This window comes from Ambystoma mexicanum, chromosome 6p (genome assembly GCF_040938575.1).
Source record: "Ambystoma mexicanum isolate Mex_15411 chromosome 6p, UKY_AmexF1_1, whole genome shotgun sequence".
NCBI lineage: Eukaryota > Metazoa > Chordata > Amphibia > Caudata > Ambystomatidae > Ambystoma > Ambystoma mexicanum.
This window is the reverse complement of record NC_090935.1, coordinates 1357414083-1357431231: the sequence shown is the minus strand read 5'-3', so window position 1 is coordinate 1357431231 and position 17149 is coordinate 1357414083. Positions and strand designations below refer to the sequence as shown.

The window sequence follows — 17149 nt, the reverse complement described above, 5'->3', positions numbered from 1 at the left end:
TCCACTTGATCCTGGCGTAGTTCCCACTCGTGGCACGAGCGCAGCTCCCTGCTGAGTGAGTCGGCGATCGTGTTTTTTATTCCTGCCAGATGAAGAGGCACCTGAAACATCCGTTGGGCGACGGCCCAATGCCACAGATCCTGGGCTTCCTTGAATAGGGCCGGGGACCTGGTTCCGCCCTGCTTCCGGATGTAGAACATTGTGGTGGTGTTGTCGGTGAAGATCCTCACCACCTTGCCCTTGAGGGACGGAATAAAAGACCTGAGGGCCCAGAACACTGCGCGGAGCTCCAAAATGTTGATGTGGAGTGACTTCACCTCCGGGAGCCAAAGGCCTCTCGCATGAAGATCTCCGGAGTGCACTCCCCAACCTTCCAGGGAGGCATCCATCGTCACTGTCACCTGGTGAGCTGGGATCAAAAGTCCGTGCCCACCGACAGATGGGAGCGGGTACCCCACCACCGGATCGCCTGACGGAACGTCTCGTTGAGAGGGATCCTGTCCTCAAAGCTGACCGTCAACTGGACCCAGCGTCGAGGAACTCTTGTAAGGGGCGCATCCGAAGCCTGCAAAGGCGCACCAGATAAATGCAGGAGGACATCATCCCGAGGAGGGACTTGATAGATCTTACCGTGGCCATGTCCGCGGCCAGCAGACGCTGCACCTTGCCCAGAATGGTCCTGGTCCTTTCCTCTGACGGCGAGGCCAGCCGTGCCACTGTGTCGAGCTTGGCTCCGAGAAACAGGGCTTCCTGTGACGGAACCAGGTAGGATTTTGGAAAGATGGAGAATCCCAGGTCCGTGAGCAGCTGGACGGTCTTCGCAGTGTGCTCCACAGCGAGCGCCCTCATCCTGAGCCAGTCGTCCAGGTAGGGGTAGACGTGGATCCCCTGTAGGCGCAACCGCGCCGCCACCGGTGGGAGGCACTTGGTGAACACCCTGGTTGCCGACTTCAATCCGAACAGGAGGGCCTTGAACTGGTAGTGCCGCCCTTGGACCACGAACCTGAGGAACTTACGGTGTCTTTTTAGAATGGGGATGTGGAAGTACGCATCCTCCAAGTCCAACGACGACAGGAAATCGCCCTCCTCCAGCTGTCCCAGCACGTGCTGGAGGGTGACCATACGGAACTTCTGTGCCTTGATGTACTTGTTCAGTCGTCGTAGGTCGAGGATGGGGCGCCATACTCCCGTCTTCTTTTTTACGAGGGAGTACCTTGAGTAAACTCCGGAGCCCCGAGCCTCTTTGGGACAAGCTCGATGGCACCCTTCTTGGGCATCGCCCTTACTTCCAACAGTAGTTGAGGGACGTGATTTTCCTTCCTGGCCACGGGTGGAACGCAAGGGCACTTCTTCTGAAACTCGAGGGCGTGCCCTTGGGCCAAGGCGTCCAGCACCCAACGGTCGGTGGAGATGGACTCCCACACACTGACGAACCTCGCCAGCCGGCCTCCCACTGGGGTGCTTTGGCGGGGGCCCGATCCCACGATCGGTTCAATCTTGTTTGGAGGCCGCCTTGCCTCCTTGACCTCCCTGTCGATGACGACGGGCACCACCTGACTTGCCGCGTCCCCTGTAGGCTTCCTGGGATGAAGATCTTTGCGCTTGGCGGTACGTGGAGGAGCCACTGCCAGATCCCTTGGAGGCACCTTCTCTGCCTCCGGAGCTCCAAAAGGACAGCCGTCGTTGTTGGAGCACTCCCAGTGCCCGGGCAGTCTCTGTGTCTGTCTTGATGGCCTGAAGGGACTCATCAACCGCCTTCCCAAACAGGTTGTTCCCGTCGAAGGGCATGTCCAAAACCATGGTTTGTACGTCCTGGTGGAAATCCGTGGCCTTGAGCCATCCTCGTCGTCTCAAGCAAACACTGTTGCCCAACTGATGGAAACCGGTGTCGGCGATGTCCGTTGCCACCGTGATGGCGTGGTCCGAGGCAATCTCACCCTCCTGTAGGATTTGAAGGGCCTCAGCCCTTTTGGCGTCCGGAAGGAAGTCTAACAGAGGGGCGATTTTGAACCACAACTCCCTGTCGTAGCGGGCTACGATAGCCAGGGCGTTGGCTGCCTTGATAGTCGTCGCTGCGGATGAGATGATCCGTCGTCCCATCGTGTCCCACTTCCTGCCCTCGCCGTCCGGCGGGGAAGTTGATGTCGAGGGCCATGCCCCCCCAGCTTTCTTCTTTGCTGCCGCCGAGACGACCGAATCCGGGGTAGGTTGTGCCCGAAGGCACAAGGGGGCAGCGTCGGGGACCCAGAACTTCTTCTCGTCCCGGTCCCTCTTTGCCGGCGCCGTGGCAGGGTTCTTGAGGAGGGTGAGCCCCTCATCCCAGATGTCATCAAGAAGCGGTACAGCGAGGACAGTCTTCCTTTTAGCCTCGCGCCGTTGGTAAAGGAACCCTTCTTTCTTCTTCTCTTCTGGGCAGAGCTGGAAAAGCTCGGATGCCCTGGAAATCATGGCATGAAAGGATCCAATCTTGTCGGGCGGGGACGCCCGAGCATGAGGTAACGGGGGACACGTCCCGTCGTCGCCTCCGTCGTCGTCTGTACCCGTCGTAGCCGTGTCTGTGCCTGTATCATCCCCGTGGGTAGTAGACCGGGTGGAAGGCAGAGCAGGCCGCAGAGGTGGGAGAGGTGGCATAGGATGCGTCCTCCTCCTCTTATGCAGTGGACTTTCCGAAGGTCCTGGCTCCGGTTCCCCCGTCGGGTCTGGCTCAGGTACCTCCGTCGGGGAAAGGGGCAACCTTGTCCTCATCGCCGAGCATAAGGACTGGATCGCTGACAAAATGGCTGCCGAAGTGTCCTGCAGCGCCGGAAACGACGGGCGCAAGGGCGTCGCCCTCGTCGGGATCCCTCCCGATGAGCTGGACCTCTTCCACGACTTCGATGAGCTCTTCTTCAGAGGTCGTGTCCGTATCCACGATGGCCACCAGCCCCTCCCCCACCTTTTCCAATGAGGACTTCGTGGGGGTCTTCTCAATGGGCCTGAAAGACGACTCCCTCCGTGGTGGCAGGTAGACTCTGGGTCCTGAGGGCACCTCCACTGGTGTAGCCTCCACAGGCTGAGCCAGGGCCGCGGCGACATCCTCAATCGAGGTTTTAGCAGGGTGAATTAAGGCCATCGTCACCTTATGGACGCCTGGGGCCTTCACCTTGGGGAGAGGGTCCGAGCCTCGCTCCCCCGCTGCGGGAATCTTCGAGATCGACCGGGGCCTCACCAGAAGCTTTGCCGGCTTCTCGGACTTCCTCTTACCCGAGCCAGAGCGTTGGCTCGTGGTTGATGGCGCCGGGGAGGATGCGCCCTGCCTGGCAGCCAAGGAGCCTGACCGTTTGGTGCTCCCGGTGCCCGGGGACTCGCGGTGCTTAGCCTTTTGTTGGGCCCCCGTCGCCGGGGCGCCCTCACAGGACTTAGAAGACCGCTCGGACTTCTTTTTCTTCTTCTCGCCTGACGGGCTCTTCCCTTCCAGCCAGTTGACGAGTCGGAGGTGGCGATCCTTCATGGTCCGCTCCGACATGTTCCCACAAAACGCACAGTCCTTCTCCGTGCGCGTCTTGTCCTCATGGAGACAGTAGAGGCATAACGAATGCTCGTCCTCCTTGAAAACATTCTGAAGCTGGCATCCAGGGCAGGTCCTGAACAGCTTCCCTGGCGTCTAGCTTCCTTTCTCCTGGGCCATGTCCGGGGTAGGCCTCGGAACTTCTGGAATCCTCCAAAAGCGTAACTCGACAAAAACTTCACCCTTGAGGGGCGTAGAAAACTCCGAAACTGATCCCCGTTGATCGGATGTTGAAACGGTGGAGCTTGAGGCTCTATTTAACCGAAAAATGAGAAAAATCTCCTGAAAAAGCGCGAAAACGCAGCAAAAGCTCGAGAGCTACAGCACGAGGACTCCCAACACTTGAACGTGCGGTAAAAATCTGAGGATGGCTGCCAGAGGCGGGGCTTAGGGAGAGGGCAGTCATTGGCTGGGGGCAGTATGACCCAGAGACCAGTGATTGGTTACTACTAAGAAAGACAGATCAGAAACGAAACTGATACTGATTTTTTTCTATACCGAGGATTCCCGGCCTGACGACGGGGAATATTCATGAGCATGTCAATCCATGCCAGACCCATGCTGGAGAACAACAGTTACAGGTAAGTAAGTAACTTGTTCCTTCTCGAACACCTTTAATGCGTGCTGCAGAAATCAGCCAGGGCTCATTTGCGCACGCGGAGAGGCCTCTTTAGATTAGACAGTACTGCTATCCTCATGTGAATCGTGTTAGATGTTCACACCAGATGTTTTGCCAATGCTGGTTTTACATTTGAGCGCATCTATTTTCCCCATCAAATCATAAAACATGAAACCAACGTTCTCCTTTTCCCAGTGTATTCGCTACCATGATTTCTGCAACGAAATGAAGAATTCGGTTTCACTCCCCACACCCTTCTATGTAGTGCACACAAAGTGTAAACTTAAATATTGTTGCATCTCATGGGTTAGCATTGTACTTTACTTTCACAAGATTTACTGTGCATCCGAGTGTTTCGAGTGCAAGAAAAGTATCCCTTTATACAGTACATAGACGCATTGTTATGGGCTGCAGGGCCCACTGCCAGTATTTACAGAAGGTTAAATACTTTGCTGAATGATGCATCGAGACAATGAAATGAGAAATTCCACTCATTCACTTTCAAAAATATTTATTTAAAATCAATATTTAAAAATATACATACATAAAGCATTTCAATCAAAGTAAAAAAAAAAGACATTTCAACTTTAAGACATTTGGTAAAGAAAAAAGTGGCAATATGAAAAAGAAAAATCACGCAAATAAATATAAAGCCATTGTTTTTGATCGTCTAGACACAGTATTCACAATCGGATGAAAGGGAGACCTGCTGCATGCCGGTGCAGTGCATTTTTTTTCTTTTTTCATTTAATTTTCCCACGGCCTACTCCTTCAGACAGAATGGTATGTCGCCACCCCCCCCCCCTTACATAATTTCAAGGCCGTCTGCCACATTTCACCTCGTAACATTATGGTCACACTCCAAATTCTGTAGAGAAGTGGCTGAGAGCACATTAGCAACGAATCACAAGTACAGCATATGAAATGAGACAAAGCATCAACACAGTGTCCATTGTAAAGGCCCCAACCAGCAAGGCCTCCTAGCCGCTGACACAGAAGCGCACTGGCGCAATCAGTAAGTAGTTCAGAGTACAGCACTTATTTCTAACCTGCCAATCAGCACATGGTAAAAGCACAATTCAAATCCCAAAAGACTTTGCATGATTTCTCTGCAAGACCAGGCTATGTTTTACAAACCTGAGTAACCCAAAGTGTTATTCGGACTGGCACAATATTCTTTGGGGCCGCTAATCGTGCTGGGGCGTCATTACAGACACGTTGCACAAGTGCAAGAATAATTTTGCAGGGCATGAACGCTTGGACAAAGATTGGCTTTGTGCAAGAACATATTCTTTCAAGGCAAGTCTGCACCGGGGCAAGTTTTCTCCAGCGCCAAAACCATGCAAAAAAAAAAAAATCGGCGCACAAGTGCAACATTTCTGCAACGAGGTCCCAGAGTTTATTTTGTCTTAAACATTTTGTTGAAAACAAAGTTAATTTCAAACCAGTTTGTAATTTCAGCATAATAACTCATGATTGTCATTCAAAATGGAATGTCCGCATGGCTGTGGGCATTGCACGGCCTTAGGACATTGTGCATATTTCAGAGTGCCCAGCACCTTGTAAAGTATATTCAAGGAAACATGTTCTTTAAACATCACTGTAGGCTTGTTTCAGTTCTCCCCAGTGTATGTCCGGAGGAATCAGGATGTGAAAGGAAAAAAGTGCGATTCACCTAGTGACGCCCAAGGGTGGTGCCAGGTGTGGAAAAGATCTGGGGCTACGCTAATGTCGGGAATGTCAGGACTCGGGGCTAGCTAGGCTTTTGCTTCTAGCCCCCGAGTCTCTATCCGAGGCTACAACCAAAAGACACGGGGGTTATAGCCCCCCCCCTAGCAACGCCTATGGTGACGCCTGTACTCTTAGATCCAAGTTGCCCTCCGTGTAGCAAACCAGTGGAATTGCTGCCGCTTAGTGTTTGGTTGGGAAATTATCAAAACGTGTAATCCACATGCAGAAATGTAATGCATACGGGCTATATTTTCGAAGTCCTCCCATCCCTTCCCCTCCCCTCCCTCCCTGCCCCCCTCAGCGCCACGTGTTTTTGCAACAATGTCCACTGCCCCAGGGGGTCCCTGTGCAGCCTCCGATTACAAATAGTTCATAGGACATCTGATCAGCAGCCCTCAAGATAAGGCAGGGCCGGGAAAGGAGCAGACGTGTTGGAAAGAGACTGGCAGGACAGGGGCTACACTGGGAGCACATTTCCCTTGCTCTGCCATCCATCACGCAGAGGATACGAGGAAGGGGTGACGGGGTCTGCACAAGGTAGGATATGAAACGGACTGGCCGTCAGCCTCATTCTGAAGAGAGCCAATCATGGCAGGTATGAGATTGCATAGGAGTAGCTTGGCAGATTGGGATAGGCGTCCGGGGAGCCACCAATGCGGCCTTCATTCCCATGAAATCAGCATCCCCGACAACAAGGAGCAGAATGTAACGTGGTCGACTTGAGGGGGCAGAAGGCCTCCAGGACTCTGCCCAAGACGCGCTGAAGTATTTCAATGGCTTCCCTACTCCGCTTCCGTTTCAAGTGCTAGCGACAAACAACCCGACTAACCGTGGCAAGGCCGCAATATTCCCTGAAACCAACATGTGCACACAGTTGGCTACACTGCATGTCTTCACATTCAAATCAGAAAACAAGCAGCTGGAAGCCTAGAGAACACTGAGCGAGTTCCACTGAGAATTACAATGTGGTTATTATATGTGCAGTAAACACAGGCACCCATTGGGTCAAATACTTATCGTGAAACGCATGAATGTGAGGCACTACTTCGCTCTAAACGTCTGCAACAAGCAACACAGTGAACTAATGCTCTAGTGCTGTGTCTCGCAACACTTGCCAGCTTGTGAACGGCTCTCCCATTGCTCCCATTAAAACTCAATTCTCCACCAATCCTATTTTCTTTACAGCTCTCTTTCCTTTGGTCCCACATTGATTTTCAGAACAAATATACAAATGGAATGACTTGTTAAGTAGCAGCAACAATCATTCTCCTTAGAGTTCCGCCCAATAACTCTGAACACATATGTCAAGGTAGACATCTGTTAGAAAATGCCTTTAGTGCAGTATTTAGTTTGCCCAGCTACCAATGGGCATTCATGTTAATTACTCCAGTGCGCGTTATTTCACTTCAGTTATTTTAGTTTTAAAACGCTTTAAGACATAGCAATTTTATAATTCTAAAAAAATGTTAAAAAAAAGATTTCCCAGTATATAAGTATACAATGACTAGAAATGAACAGTAGCAAATGATAAAGAACGTGCACAGGGACATGTGTATGAAAAGGTTTTGAAATGTGCCAGGGTTATACTATGGCATGTGAGGAAGGTCCGACAATGCAGAATACACAAGGCCCGGGGGCGGGACTGCGAGGAGAGATGACCAATGAGGGACAGAGAGGCACTAATGAGCGAATGCAAAGCTCCTACAATGCAACTTTCACCCGTAAGAAACAGGGACTGAATATAAAACACACAGGAGAGGAAGGTGGGCTGCAGATCGCAGCGTGGAGGGAAGACTGAAGGGGAGAAGGGGAGCGCAGACCATGGAACGATTACTTCAAGGTTGGAGGCTGCCGAGCACACTTGGATCCTGATTGTCAGAAATGATGAGCTGCAGTGGTTTTCAGCCAAGGAGCGTCCCTCTTCAGGAGCGCTTTTTACCCAGTAGTAAATGCACTTGCAGCATAGGAGGCAGACAAGAAGCAAAGATCACCTGCCTAAAAGGAGTGTGGTTTTAGACCGTTGCCGATAAACGTTGCATGAAATATTCACTTTGGATCCGAGTACTGTCCTTACACCCTAGTGGCAAACAGCCACACCTGAGAAAGTAGAAGCCTGATGACAGCGCTCAAGGAACTGGAGGGGCTTAATGCCGGATTGATTAGGGACAGACAAGTTAGACCTTGATTCACAATGAAGTGTCGTAAGAATCACCCTAGAAATCTGCACATCAATATTTCTAAAGCAATGTGCGCCATCTGAGCAGGTATGTCTGTATGTGTACAAACATGACCAGAGAGTGGGTTTGAAATCCGTTAAACCAAGTCCCGGTGACAGAACATTTTAGCAATCTATTCCTGACAGCAAGTAAAGCAACCTCAAAGTCAACTGGCAAGAATGAAAGAAAATAAAACAAACACCTATTGGGTAGGCAGGCTGTCCTCCATGGACCAGCCATAAGTGTCAGCCATCTGAGGTAACATGGCCTGTGTTCACATTGGCAAGACAGTGGCCCCAAAAGGAGTAGCTACCCTTGCACTATCCTCTTTTTCTTCACACTGCAAAATGTTCTTTAATTAAGCTTTATAGACCCGGCACAAGGGCTCCATGGGGAGTTGCCCCTGAAGACCAAGTTAAAGGGCTGGTTGAAGCAAGGGCGTGGAACGAGGGATAGGGGTCCGGCTCGAGGGCGTGGTCTATAAAGCTATTAGTGCACCCCTCGTTTAAGTTAAGAAAAATGTAGTATCTCCACCTGTTGCTCAAAAGCCTGAAAAGGTGACATTGGATCTTTTTTTTAAACATCTAATTGAACATCTTTAGGCTTTCCACCAGCAGGAGCAGACATTGCTTATTTTTTAGTCCCTCATGCTAAGGAGCAAACACATGCAAAACGAGCACATGCACGCCGAGGGACGAGACGAGGGCGTGGCTTCCTAAGCAGCAAGGCCGCATCTGATTTGAGCACGGTGGTTCATGTGCAGCAAGGAAGAGAGGCCGGGCCATGGCCGTCAAATGCAGCCCGGCGAAAAATTCCTGCGGCTAGGGTACGGAGAGGGGGGGGGGGTTTCAAGCGCCCATACCAAGTCTGTCAGGTGCGCCCGGGTGTTGAGGTGGGCCTGGGGGCTGCTCTTAGCGAGGCACTCCTATGAAGAGAGTGAGTGCAGTGCTGAGCGCTCTGCCCGTGGTTCTGTGTACTCTAAATGTGGCGATCCCGTGAAAAGAGGGAACGTGGCGCCGGGAGCTCGGCCTGCGGCTATGTACTCCCAGCATGCTGCTCCCATGAAGTGAGGAGGCACTGTGCCGACAGCTGTGCCCCCGGCTCCGTGTGCATTGCTATGACGTTTGGTTAATATTCGAGCTATCCCAGTCCGTATAGCTCGCGGATTAGCCAGCCACCAGAGCGGACAGGGCCTGGGGCACACTTACAGATACTGGAGTGACGCTTTGCAATAATATGTGGCAGTCCTAGGCCCTCTAGCAAGGGCAAACCATTTTTAATATGTCTGACGTTTGTTCATAGAGGTGAGGCACAAACAAGGGGCTGGCCTGGTTTACACACAAAGATGTTTTATGCCAGTCTACAATTTGATACTTTCTTTCTAAGGAAGTGGCACTAGAATGACAATAATGTCGTTGATTTTAACAAAACATGCTTCAAGCATGGTTCTACTGGAGGAAAATGTCCCGTCACTGGGTGAAGCCCTGCCTGCACACAATACTGGTAAGGACTCCTTGATGACATGCTACTAGTCACCATAATTTCCCCATTGAAGCCACATGCCATCAGGACAAGAACAAGAAGGAATAGAAAAAGCCTTATAAGTGCCAGTGTCAATGACCAGATGTGCAGACTATACTCACGCTGGCCAACTGCCCGAAATCACAATGCAACAAGCCCATGTTACCGCGCTGGCAATACACCCTATTTATCGCAAGAGGGGAATGGAAAGGCAGGGCACGCGGCTCCAACAAGTAGATGGTGTCTAATCACTTGCGGCCCACGTGGCGTGTTCCTGCTCGTAGATGTCCGCCATTCTACTGAATCTGCAGCGCTCTCTCTCTCTCCGGTGCAATCCTAATGGCCAGCAGGCTCGTCACGCCATTATGAAGACCCCTCGCGGATTAGAGCAGCCGATTTAAAGAGGCTCAGTAGCTGCAGAAACAGGCACAGTACCTTCGTAGAATGCTTCCTGGTGATAACACCACAAACATCCATTTTAGCCATTGATATGGTAGCTATTTAGGTGACAGAGGGCTGTGTGGATAGAACGGTGGGTGGCATAAAGTACCTCCAACTGCAGAAAAGTCTGAACTGAATAATCGGCCAAATTGTTTTTATAACAAGTTTCAGTAATGACACCAATCCCACTTCCTTTGGGAAATCATGGCTATGCAGAATTGGGGGATATCCAATACATGCCAGAACATGCAGGTTGGTACTCGTGTGTCCCCCCAGATGTATTAGATGGTAACTGGGCACTATGCATACATGCAAGACCTGTGCTGCTTATTATCACCATCACTTTGTATGCAAGGCACCGGTGACTCCCCAGTATGAGACCCTTTGTGATTTGAGGCCGGGAGCCTTCGCCAGCTCCCCACACATGCCATTGCCCGACCATGTTGCCAGCTCTAAATGAAAGTTTAATAGACACAGTCGGGAAGCAACACTGATGCCGCACGAGCCCATTAACCACTAGGCTCCTCGTCAAAGCAGCAGGTGTGATGAAAAAGGAACATGGTCCCTCCAATCATTTGGAGGTTTTGAAACCGGGACTTCTAAAGCACTGGCGTTTGCACACGGCTTCAATGATTCAGAACACGAGCAGCAAATTAAAGGCGCTTGAGGAGATGATGCTTGGCGACTCCGGTCCTGGGAGCGCAAGACTGGAAGGAAGATCACAGCAAGAAATGATCAGAACAGCAAATCCCCCGATGAGCTGTGCAGTCTGCTTCCCAATGAGTGGTTCAGGAGCATTTTAACTCGCTTACCCTCTCATTTACCAAAAATTATAGGGTTTGTACTGCCATTTAGGCCATCATCTCTAGAGTCACCCTTAAAACAAAGAAAACGGTAGGAGCAAACATCCCGAAATGTTCGGCAGAGATAAGTTGTGTTGGTAAAATTCGCCATGGTTGGGCTTAATCAAAACTAGGCCCCAGTAAAAGCATGGGTGTCACCCAGGGAAGGACGGCGCAAACTGAAAAGATTCCTGTGCAAGGGGTAATGTGGGCACTGTAGATGTAGGGGCAAAGACTGTCATTTCAGAAGTGAGCCCTCTGCCGCGGCTCTGGTAGCCACACTAGCGGTGAAGGACAGGAGTATCCTCTCCTGGGGACTAGTGATGAGGGGCTCCTCTCGGGCACTGCCCAGTTGATCTAGAACACAATCATCACGTGACGCGTCATCGGTCTCCTCGTCAGTCTACCTTCCTTCACCAAAGACATCTAACCAGTAGCAAAACGTACTAAATATACCCGAGGCTATATGTTCAGAGGTAATTGCTGAGAACAGTGAAGACAGGATCCGGCAAAAATAGTCTGCTTTTGTGAGGGGCTATGAAAAAACCCAATAGATTAATCTATACATAAAACACACTGCTACAATTGTGTCCATGCAGAAAAGGCCCCTGATCGAATCCACTAAAACGGGGAAAGACAAAATTAAATGTATTGAAAGGATTGTGAATTCTAATCTATCCATGATTCCTATGGCATGCAGTGTGCCTGAACTCATTACTGCATTGGGGTAGTATGCCCCACCCAATATGGCGCTGAATGCAGCATGTTGAGTACGCATCTCAAAATACAATTCTAGTAACAGTTGCAGTAAAGCTGACTAAATCGGCCTAAATTGACAGAAGAACTTAAAATAAATAACATATCACTCCCCTGAGATGTGTGTGAGAACAGTTTAAGTAGGCAGCCAGTGATCTGGGAAGCAGGGAATATTGCCTCAAACAGAGTTCATAATGAGGTGCAGTGGCTTGAGGTACAGGAATGCCTGGAGTTCTGCTTTTGTCCCAACATTGTCCATCATCTACAAAAGGCAAGCATTAGAAAATCTGCCCGTAACGTGGTGCACAGGTAGCCATGTTTGAACGATCTGTGGTTGCTACACATGCGGTCACTGAGATAATTGGGGCGGGGGGGGGGGAAACAAAGTCCTAAATCATTGGACTCACGTGCACACAAGCCTAAACGCGTGATTATGGGCACACTCACAGTTGTTTTGAATCCACCTCCTCATTTCTGGGAACCGGATTCAATACGTGTGGCTAGGGCAGATGTTTTGGACCATAGCGCCAACAATCCCTTACCATTGACTAATCTGCCTGGGGCTGATGGGAGTTGCAGTCCAAAACACCCCTGTTAAAGGGAAAAGAAATGTCCCGACCTACCTACGAGGGGACTAAACCGGATCCACTTGTACTTCCCTAACAAAGCCCCCATCAAAAACTCTGCACCGATTGGTCACAAACACTACTAAAGCATTGCAACTAATAAATAAGGAGAAGGATAACTAGGCTAAATGAAGACTCACACACTATATGGAGAAGGCCAAAGTGCATTACAAACCTGCACCATGTGTATGTAGGTTAAAAAACCAGAACTGGATAAAAACAATTTTTAAACCAAATTCTGCAGAAATTCTTCCCTTTCCTTCTCTTTCAGTGTGGAAGGAACCGAATCGCACTTTTGATTAGATTGCCTTCAGAAAAATAAAAATCAAGCTGAGCAAAGGGTTTGTGTTCAGCCGGATGCACACTATCTAGGTTTGCCTCACCCGACGGCGAAAGAGAACATTCCGGATTGAGAAATCACCATGATACCAGACTTCGGCAGAATGCATGCCAATAGCGGATCCAGATAAACGGGGGTGATCCTTCACTTGGCTGCCCTGGCCTTTCATATGGCAGACATAGTAACGGGGGAAAAAAAAGGACATTTTCTGGTTGGCCAAACTGCAAAAATACAAGGAAGAGCCACTGAGAAGGAAAAGTAGAAAGTAGGCTTGCGGCCCCCTTGCAGTGACCTCTTAACATCAGCAGCCTCCAGCGAAAAACAAAACCATACATTTCAGGGAAGGACAATGATGCCTGCCACTGTAGAGCAGGATCGGGAGCAAGGAAGTCTCAACTACTAGAAGCCACTGGCTCGGCTTCCCAATTATGAAGGTCTCTGAAAGCAAACATCTCCATTCACAAACAGGCCTTTAAAAAATATTCCCCATTCCCTACCTCGAAATTCTGTAAATATTGTTCTAAATATAGCAGTACAGTTCCCTGAAAGAGTGTGCACTTGGAACCTCGTATCTGGTTCAGGCGCCTGCAGTTCAAGGGGATGCCTTCAAAGTATGAAACACAAGATCACAGATACATGAAGGGCCGTGGACAGCAAGCAACATAATGGCCTGTCTGTGGGCAGCCAATGCACCCCCCCCCCCCCCCATCTTCCAGGGGCCTAGCCTAGGAAGCCACGATGTGGAATAAGTGGCCGAATGTACACACATGGATGACACGGGAATGTCATGTCGCACACCGTGAACATGGATCTTCGCACAGACTGCAGAGGGGTGTGGGGGTGACTGGATGTCAAACTCAAAGGGTTAACTGGAGGAGAAAATCGTCTGCAATAGGAATTTTCAAAAACAAACGTTGACGCTGTATTGTCATGATGTTCTCTGACAATTGAGGGGGGGAAATAATGTACACAATGTAAATCGCTTTGAAAGCTTACGGTCTCCGGGGAGCCATCTTGAACAAGAACAGCCTTCAGTGTCTCCCCATGCGGTTATCAGAAATCCCGCTTTTCTGAACTCAGAGGCTGGAGCAGAGAGTCCTGAGGTGAGGCCTGCTTAAAAGTGAACCCGTGAAACTACACAGAGACCTGGTGCGATTCCCAGGGCAGGATAAAGAGCGTGATTAGAATAAAGCCCGCGGGCACTTTCTGATGTCTGAGGTTGGTGGGGGTTGGTGGTGGGTGTTAATTGCCTCGAAGGTTGCCGCAGCTCCGTCGGAAAAACCCTGCAAGAGGCTCTTGCAGCGAGGAGGCCCCATCTGCCTAGACGGGATTGGCGCGGCGGTGGGGCGCGCTCAGTGGTCGCCTCTGCCTGAAAGGGACGAACCACAGGATCTTCCAGCGAGTGCCAAAGACTTCTGAGAAGGTCTGCTGCCACGGCCGCCGGGCCCGAGATCTGGGGAAGACAGCATTATTAGTCAGAGACAGGCAGCACTCCCGGGGTGGGCATCAGTCACCGAAAACAAACACTGGCATGGCCGGGAAGCCACAATCACGCCCTCAGCACCACAGACACCATTCATTCGACGTGACATGGCGACGAGCGAGTCCATCAGGGCAGGGCCGCTTGCCGAGATTAGCCGTCACCTCGCCAGAACACTTAGCAACAAAGAAGTGTTTGTTTTTACTCCAGTTAACGCCCCCACCCCACACATCCTTCTCATCAACCTTTCCTCCCTTCGCCGGAATTCTTTGCTCTCCCATTTAAATGGAGAAAGAGGTCACTGTTTCTTTTGACAGAGCAAAGTTAATAACCACAACGTGGATGTAGTTTAACAATAAAAACGTACAAGTGCCAATTAACAAGGCTCAAAAAGGGAAATATTTCAGCATTCATACCTCTCACCAACCTGGCCCCATTCCTTCCTCGCATCAACCTGCCCCACCCACCATTACCAGAAAAACATGTCCTCATGCGCGCATACAGTGCAGCGGCAGGACGATGCGGATACTCACATGCCTTCACAGCAGTTGGCCATTTTTTCTATTGTTGTAGTATCCTGTAGTGGAAAGAAAGGGCATCGTCAGAAATGCGGACATATGGCAAGAACAAGCATTGGCAAATCCAATAGCGTTGGCTTTTGTAATTGTTCAGCGACTTTTACATTTACAGGCATGAATTGTCGGAGCCATATAGAACGGGCACAGCTGTACAAACATGTATGTTGCAGGGTCGGCCAGCAGGTGACTATTATAACGTGAGCTGTTAGACCCTGTTGGGATTATTAAATACTTACAACAAGCTACACAGTCGATCGTTCTGGCACGAACTTGGCACCGTACACAACCGAGGGTCATAACATGGTTTTGATCTGTACCGTGCATCATGGCAGCCTGCACTTTAGAACTCAAGCCCCCGTTAACTTATCTACGCCGTTTGGGTGAACATTGTTTATGGCCCTGCCAAAGCATCAAATGATGTTTCACAGAAAGTGTAGATCATGAAATCCACGATAAACGGCTCCATGTGTAGGAGGGCATTTAGTACTCGATAACTACCCTTTGCAGCATGTTGAGAATATGGTGCTGTACCAAGACCAAGCAGCTGTTTACCAGCCACATCCATGAAAACAGGGCATCGACACTCATGTAATCATGCTAGTTATAACTGATGTGTGGAAGATCACACATGCCCGCCCCCGTCTAAGGAACGTTTGAGCAGCATTCAGGCCTTAGCATTCACCTCTGGGTCGAGTGAAGCGGCGGGCCCACCCCGTCTTGGCCTTCAGGTTTCTCCATTAATAAAAGATCATAGCGCCCATGCATGAAGAGGTGAGTGACTGGTTAGGACTTGGGATGCCATGCTACCCAAAACATGTTACTTCCATATCAGACTATGTACTAATGCACTCCAACCAAATAAGGAGCAAAGCACATGTCATGTCAAAGACTGCACAAGAATCACTCAGAGGTGTGGAGACGGCTCAAGGGATTTTATTCAAGCTGTTGTGGGCACTAGAGCCTCCTCCCTAACCCGGGCATCCACCCCCCCCCCCCAGCTAGTGCGGGGACCTTACCACTTTCTAGAAGCTGGCTCTCATTAAAAGGGGGGTGGGCGGGTAGCTAAATGCCAGCTAGCTAAACTCACCTAGGGACTTCCTGTCCTTATTCTCTCCAGTTGTTAGAGATCTAATGGGTGTGGTTAAGGGCCCTGCAGTTGCAGTCACCCTGTAAGATTCGAGGTCATCTTCCACACCTACTCCCTCCTATCCCTTCTTTCTCTCCCCACACTACGGCTCCCCTCTTGTTTCTACTTTCTCCCCTCTCTCTTGTCACTTCTATGTTTCTCACACAGTCTAGGTTTCACCTCCATGCTTTGATGTTACTCCCCCTCCTCCACACTACCACTACTTCCTCCTCCACACCACTACTACTCCCTGCACCATACTACAGGATTTGGGACACTATATTCTGGTTGATTCAGGCTTCACTTAACACGCTCACTCTCACCTCTCCCTCCGTACTACTCTTTCCTCTTGTCCACTCCACCTCACTCCGCCCACAGCTCTTCTGCCCTTTCCACCTTCATCACAGTCCTCCGTTTTTTGTTAGTCATCCTTTCATCATATTCCTTCTTGTGCATCGTAGTGCTTCATCCTAATCCTTCTCCTTTTCGTTGCTCTTTATCTTAGTCCTTCTCTTATGCCATAGTCCTTGGTCTTCACCATAGAGGACTACAAATAAGTAGGACTACGATGAAGGAATACACGCAGGAAAAGGACTAAGACTAAGGACTATGATGAGTAGGACTTTGATGAAGGAATACACAAAGGAAAAGTACTAGGACTAAGGACTATGATGAAAAAGAAGGACTAGGACACAGGAAAAGGGACTATGAGGAAATGCAATGGCCAGGACAAAGAAGAACTGATTTAGGAAAAGGTCTATGAGGAAGCAGAAGGACAAAGGAGAAAAACTATGATGAAGGAGAAGGACTCGGATGGATGATGATAAAGGAGGTCTATGACTAAGATGAAAGATTGGGCAAAGGACTATGCTGAAAGAGAAGGACTAGGATAAAGGGAAATGACTAGGATAAAGAAGGGGCTAGGATAGAGAAGGATGAGGTTGAATGGCTATGCCAATTTAGAAGGACTAAGATGAATAAATATGAAGATGGATACAGGCCAGGGTAAAGGACTATGATGAAGGAGGACTATGACACAAAGGATTGTTGTGTAGGAGAGGATCAAGGTGAAGGACTAACAACAAGAGAAGGATTATTATGAAGAAGGGTTAATCAAAATGACCAGGACAATGCACTATGAGGGAAGTAGAAGGACTAATATGAAGGTCTATGAAAAAGAAGACCGACTATGATGAAGGACTAGGATAAAGAACTATAGACAGGGAGGTGCTCTGGGACATAGATCTATGACTACGGAGAGGAATTAGGATGAACGATTATATTGAAGGCAAATAACTATGAGGCAGGAAAACAATTAGGATGAAG

At 49.7% G+C, this 17149-nt stretch overlaps 1 protein-coding gene across 1 annotated transcript in view; it reads right to left on the bottom strand.

Moving 5' to 3' along the window:
* Positions 1 to 4660: 4660 nt before the first annotated feature.
* Positions 4661 to 17149, bottom strand: part of ZDHHC21 (zinc finger DHHC-type palmitoyltransferase 21) — a 325920-nt gene continuing 313431 nt past the window's right edge. The window contains exons 7-8 of the mRNA XM_069626058.1: positions 14653 to 14696; positions 4661 to 14092 (exon numbers count right to left, since the gene is read on the bottom strand). Coding sequence (XP_069482159.1) covers positions 13960 to 14092; positions 14653 to 14696 — 177 coding nt within the window. The 3' untranslated portion in view covers positions 4661 to 13959. The remainder of the gene's footprint in view (positions 14093 to 14652; positions 14697 to 17149) is intronic.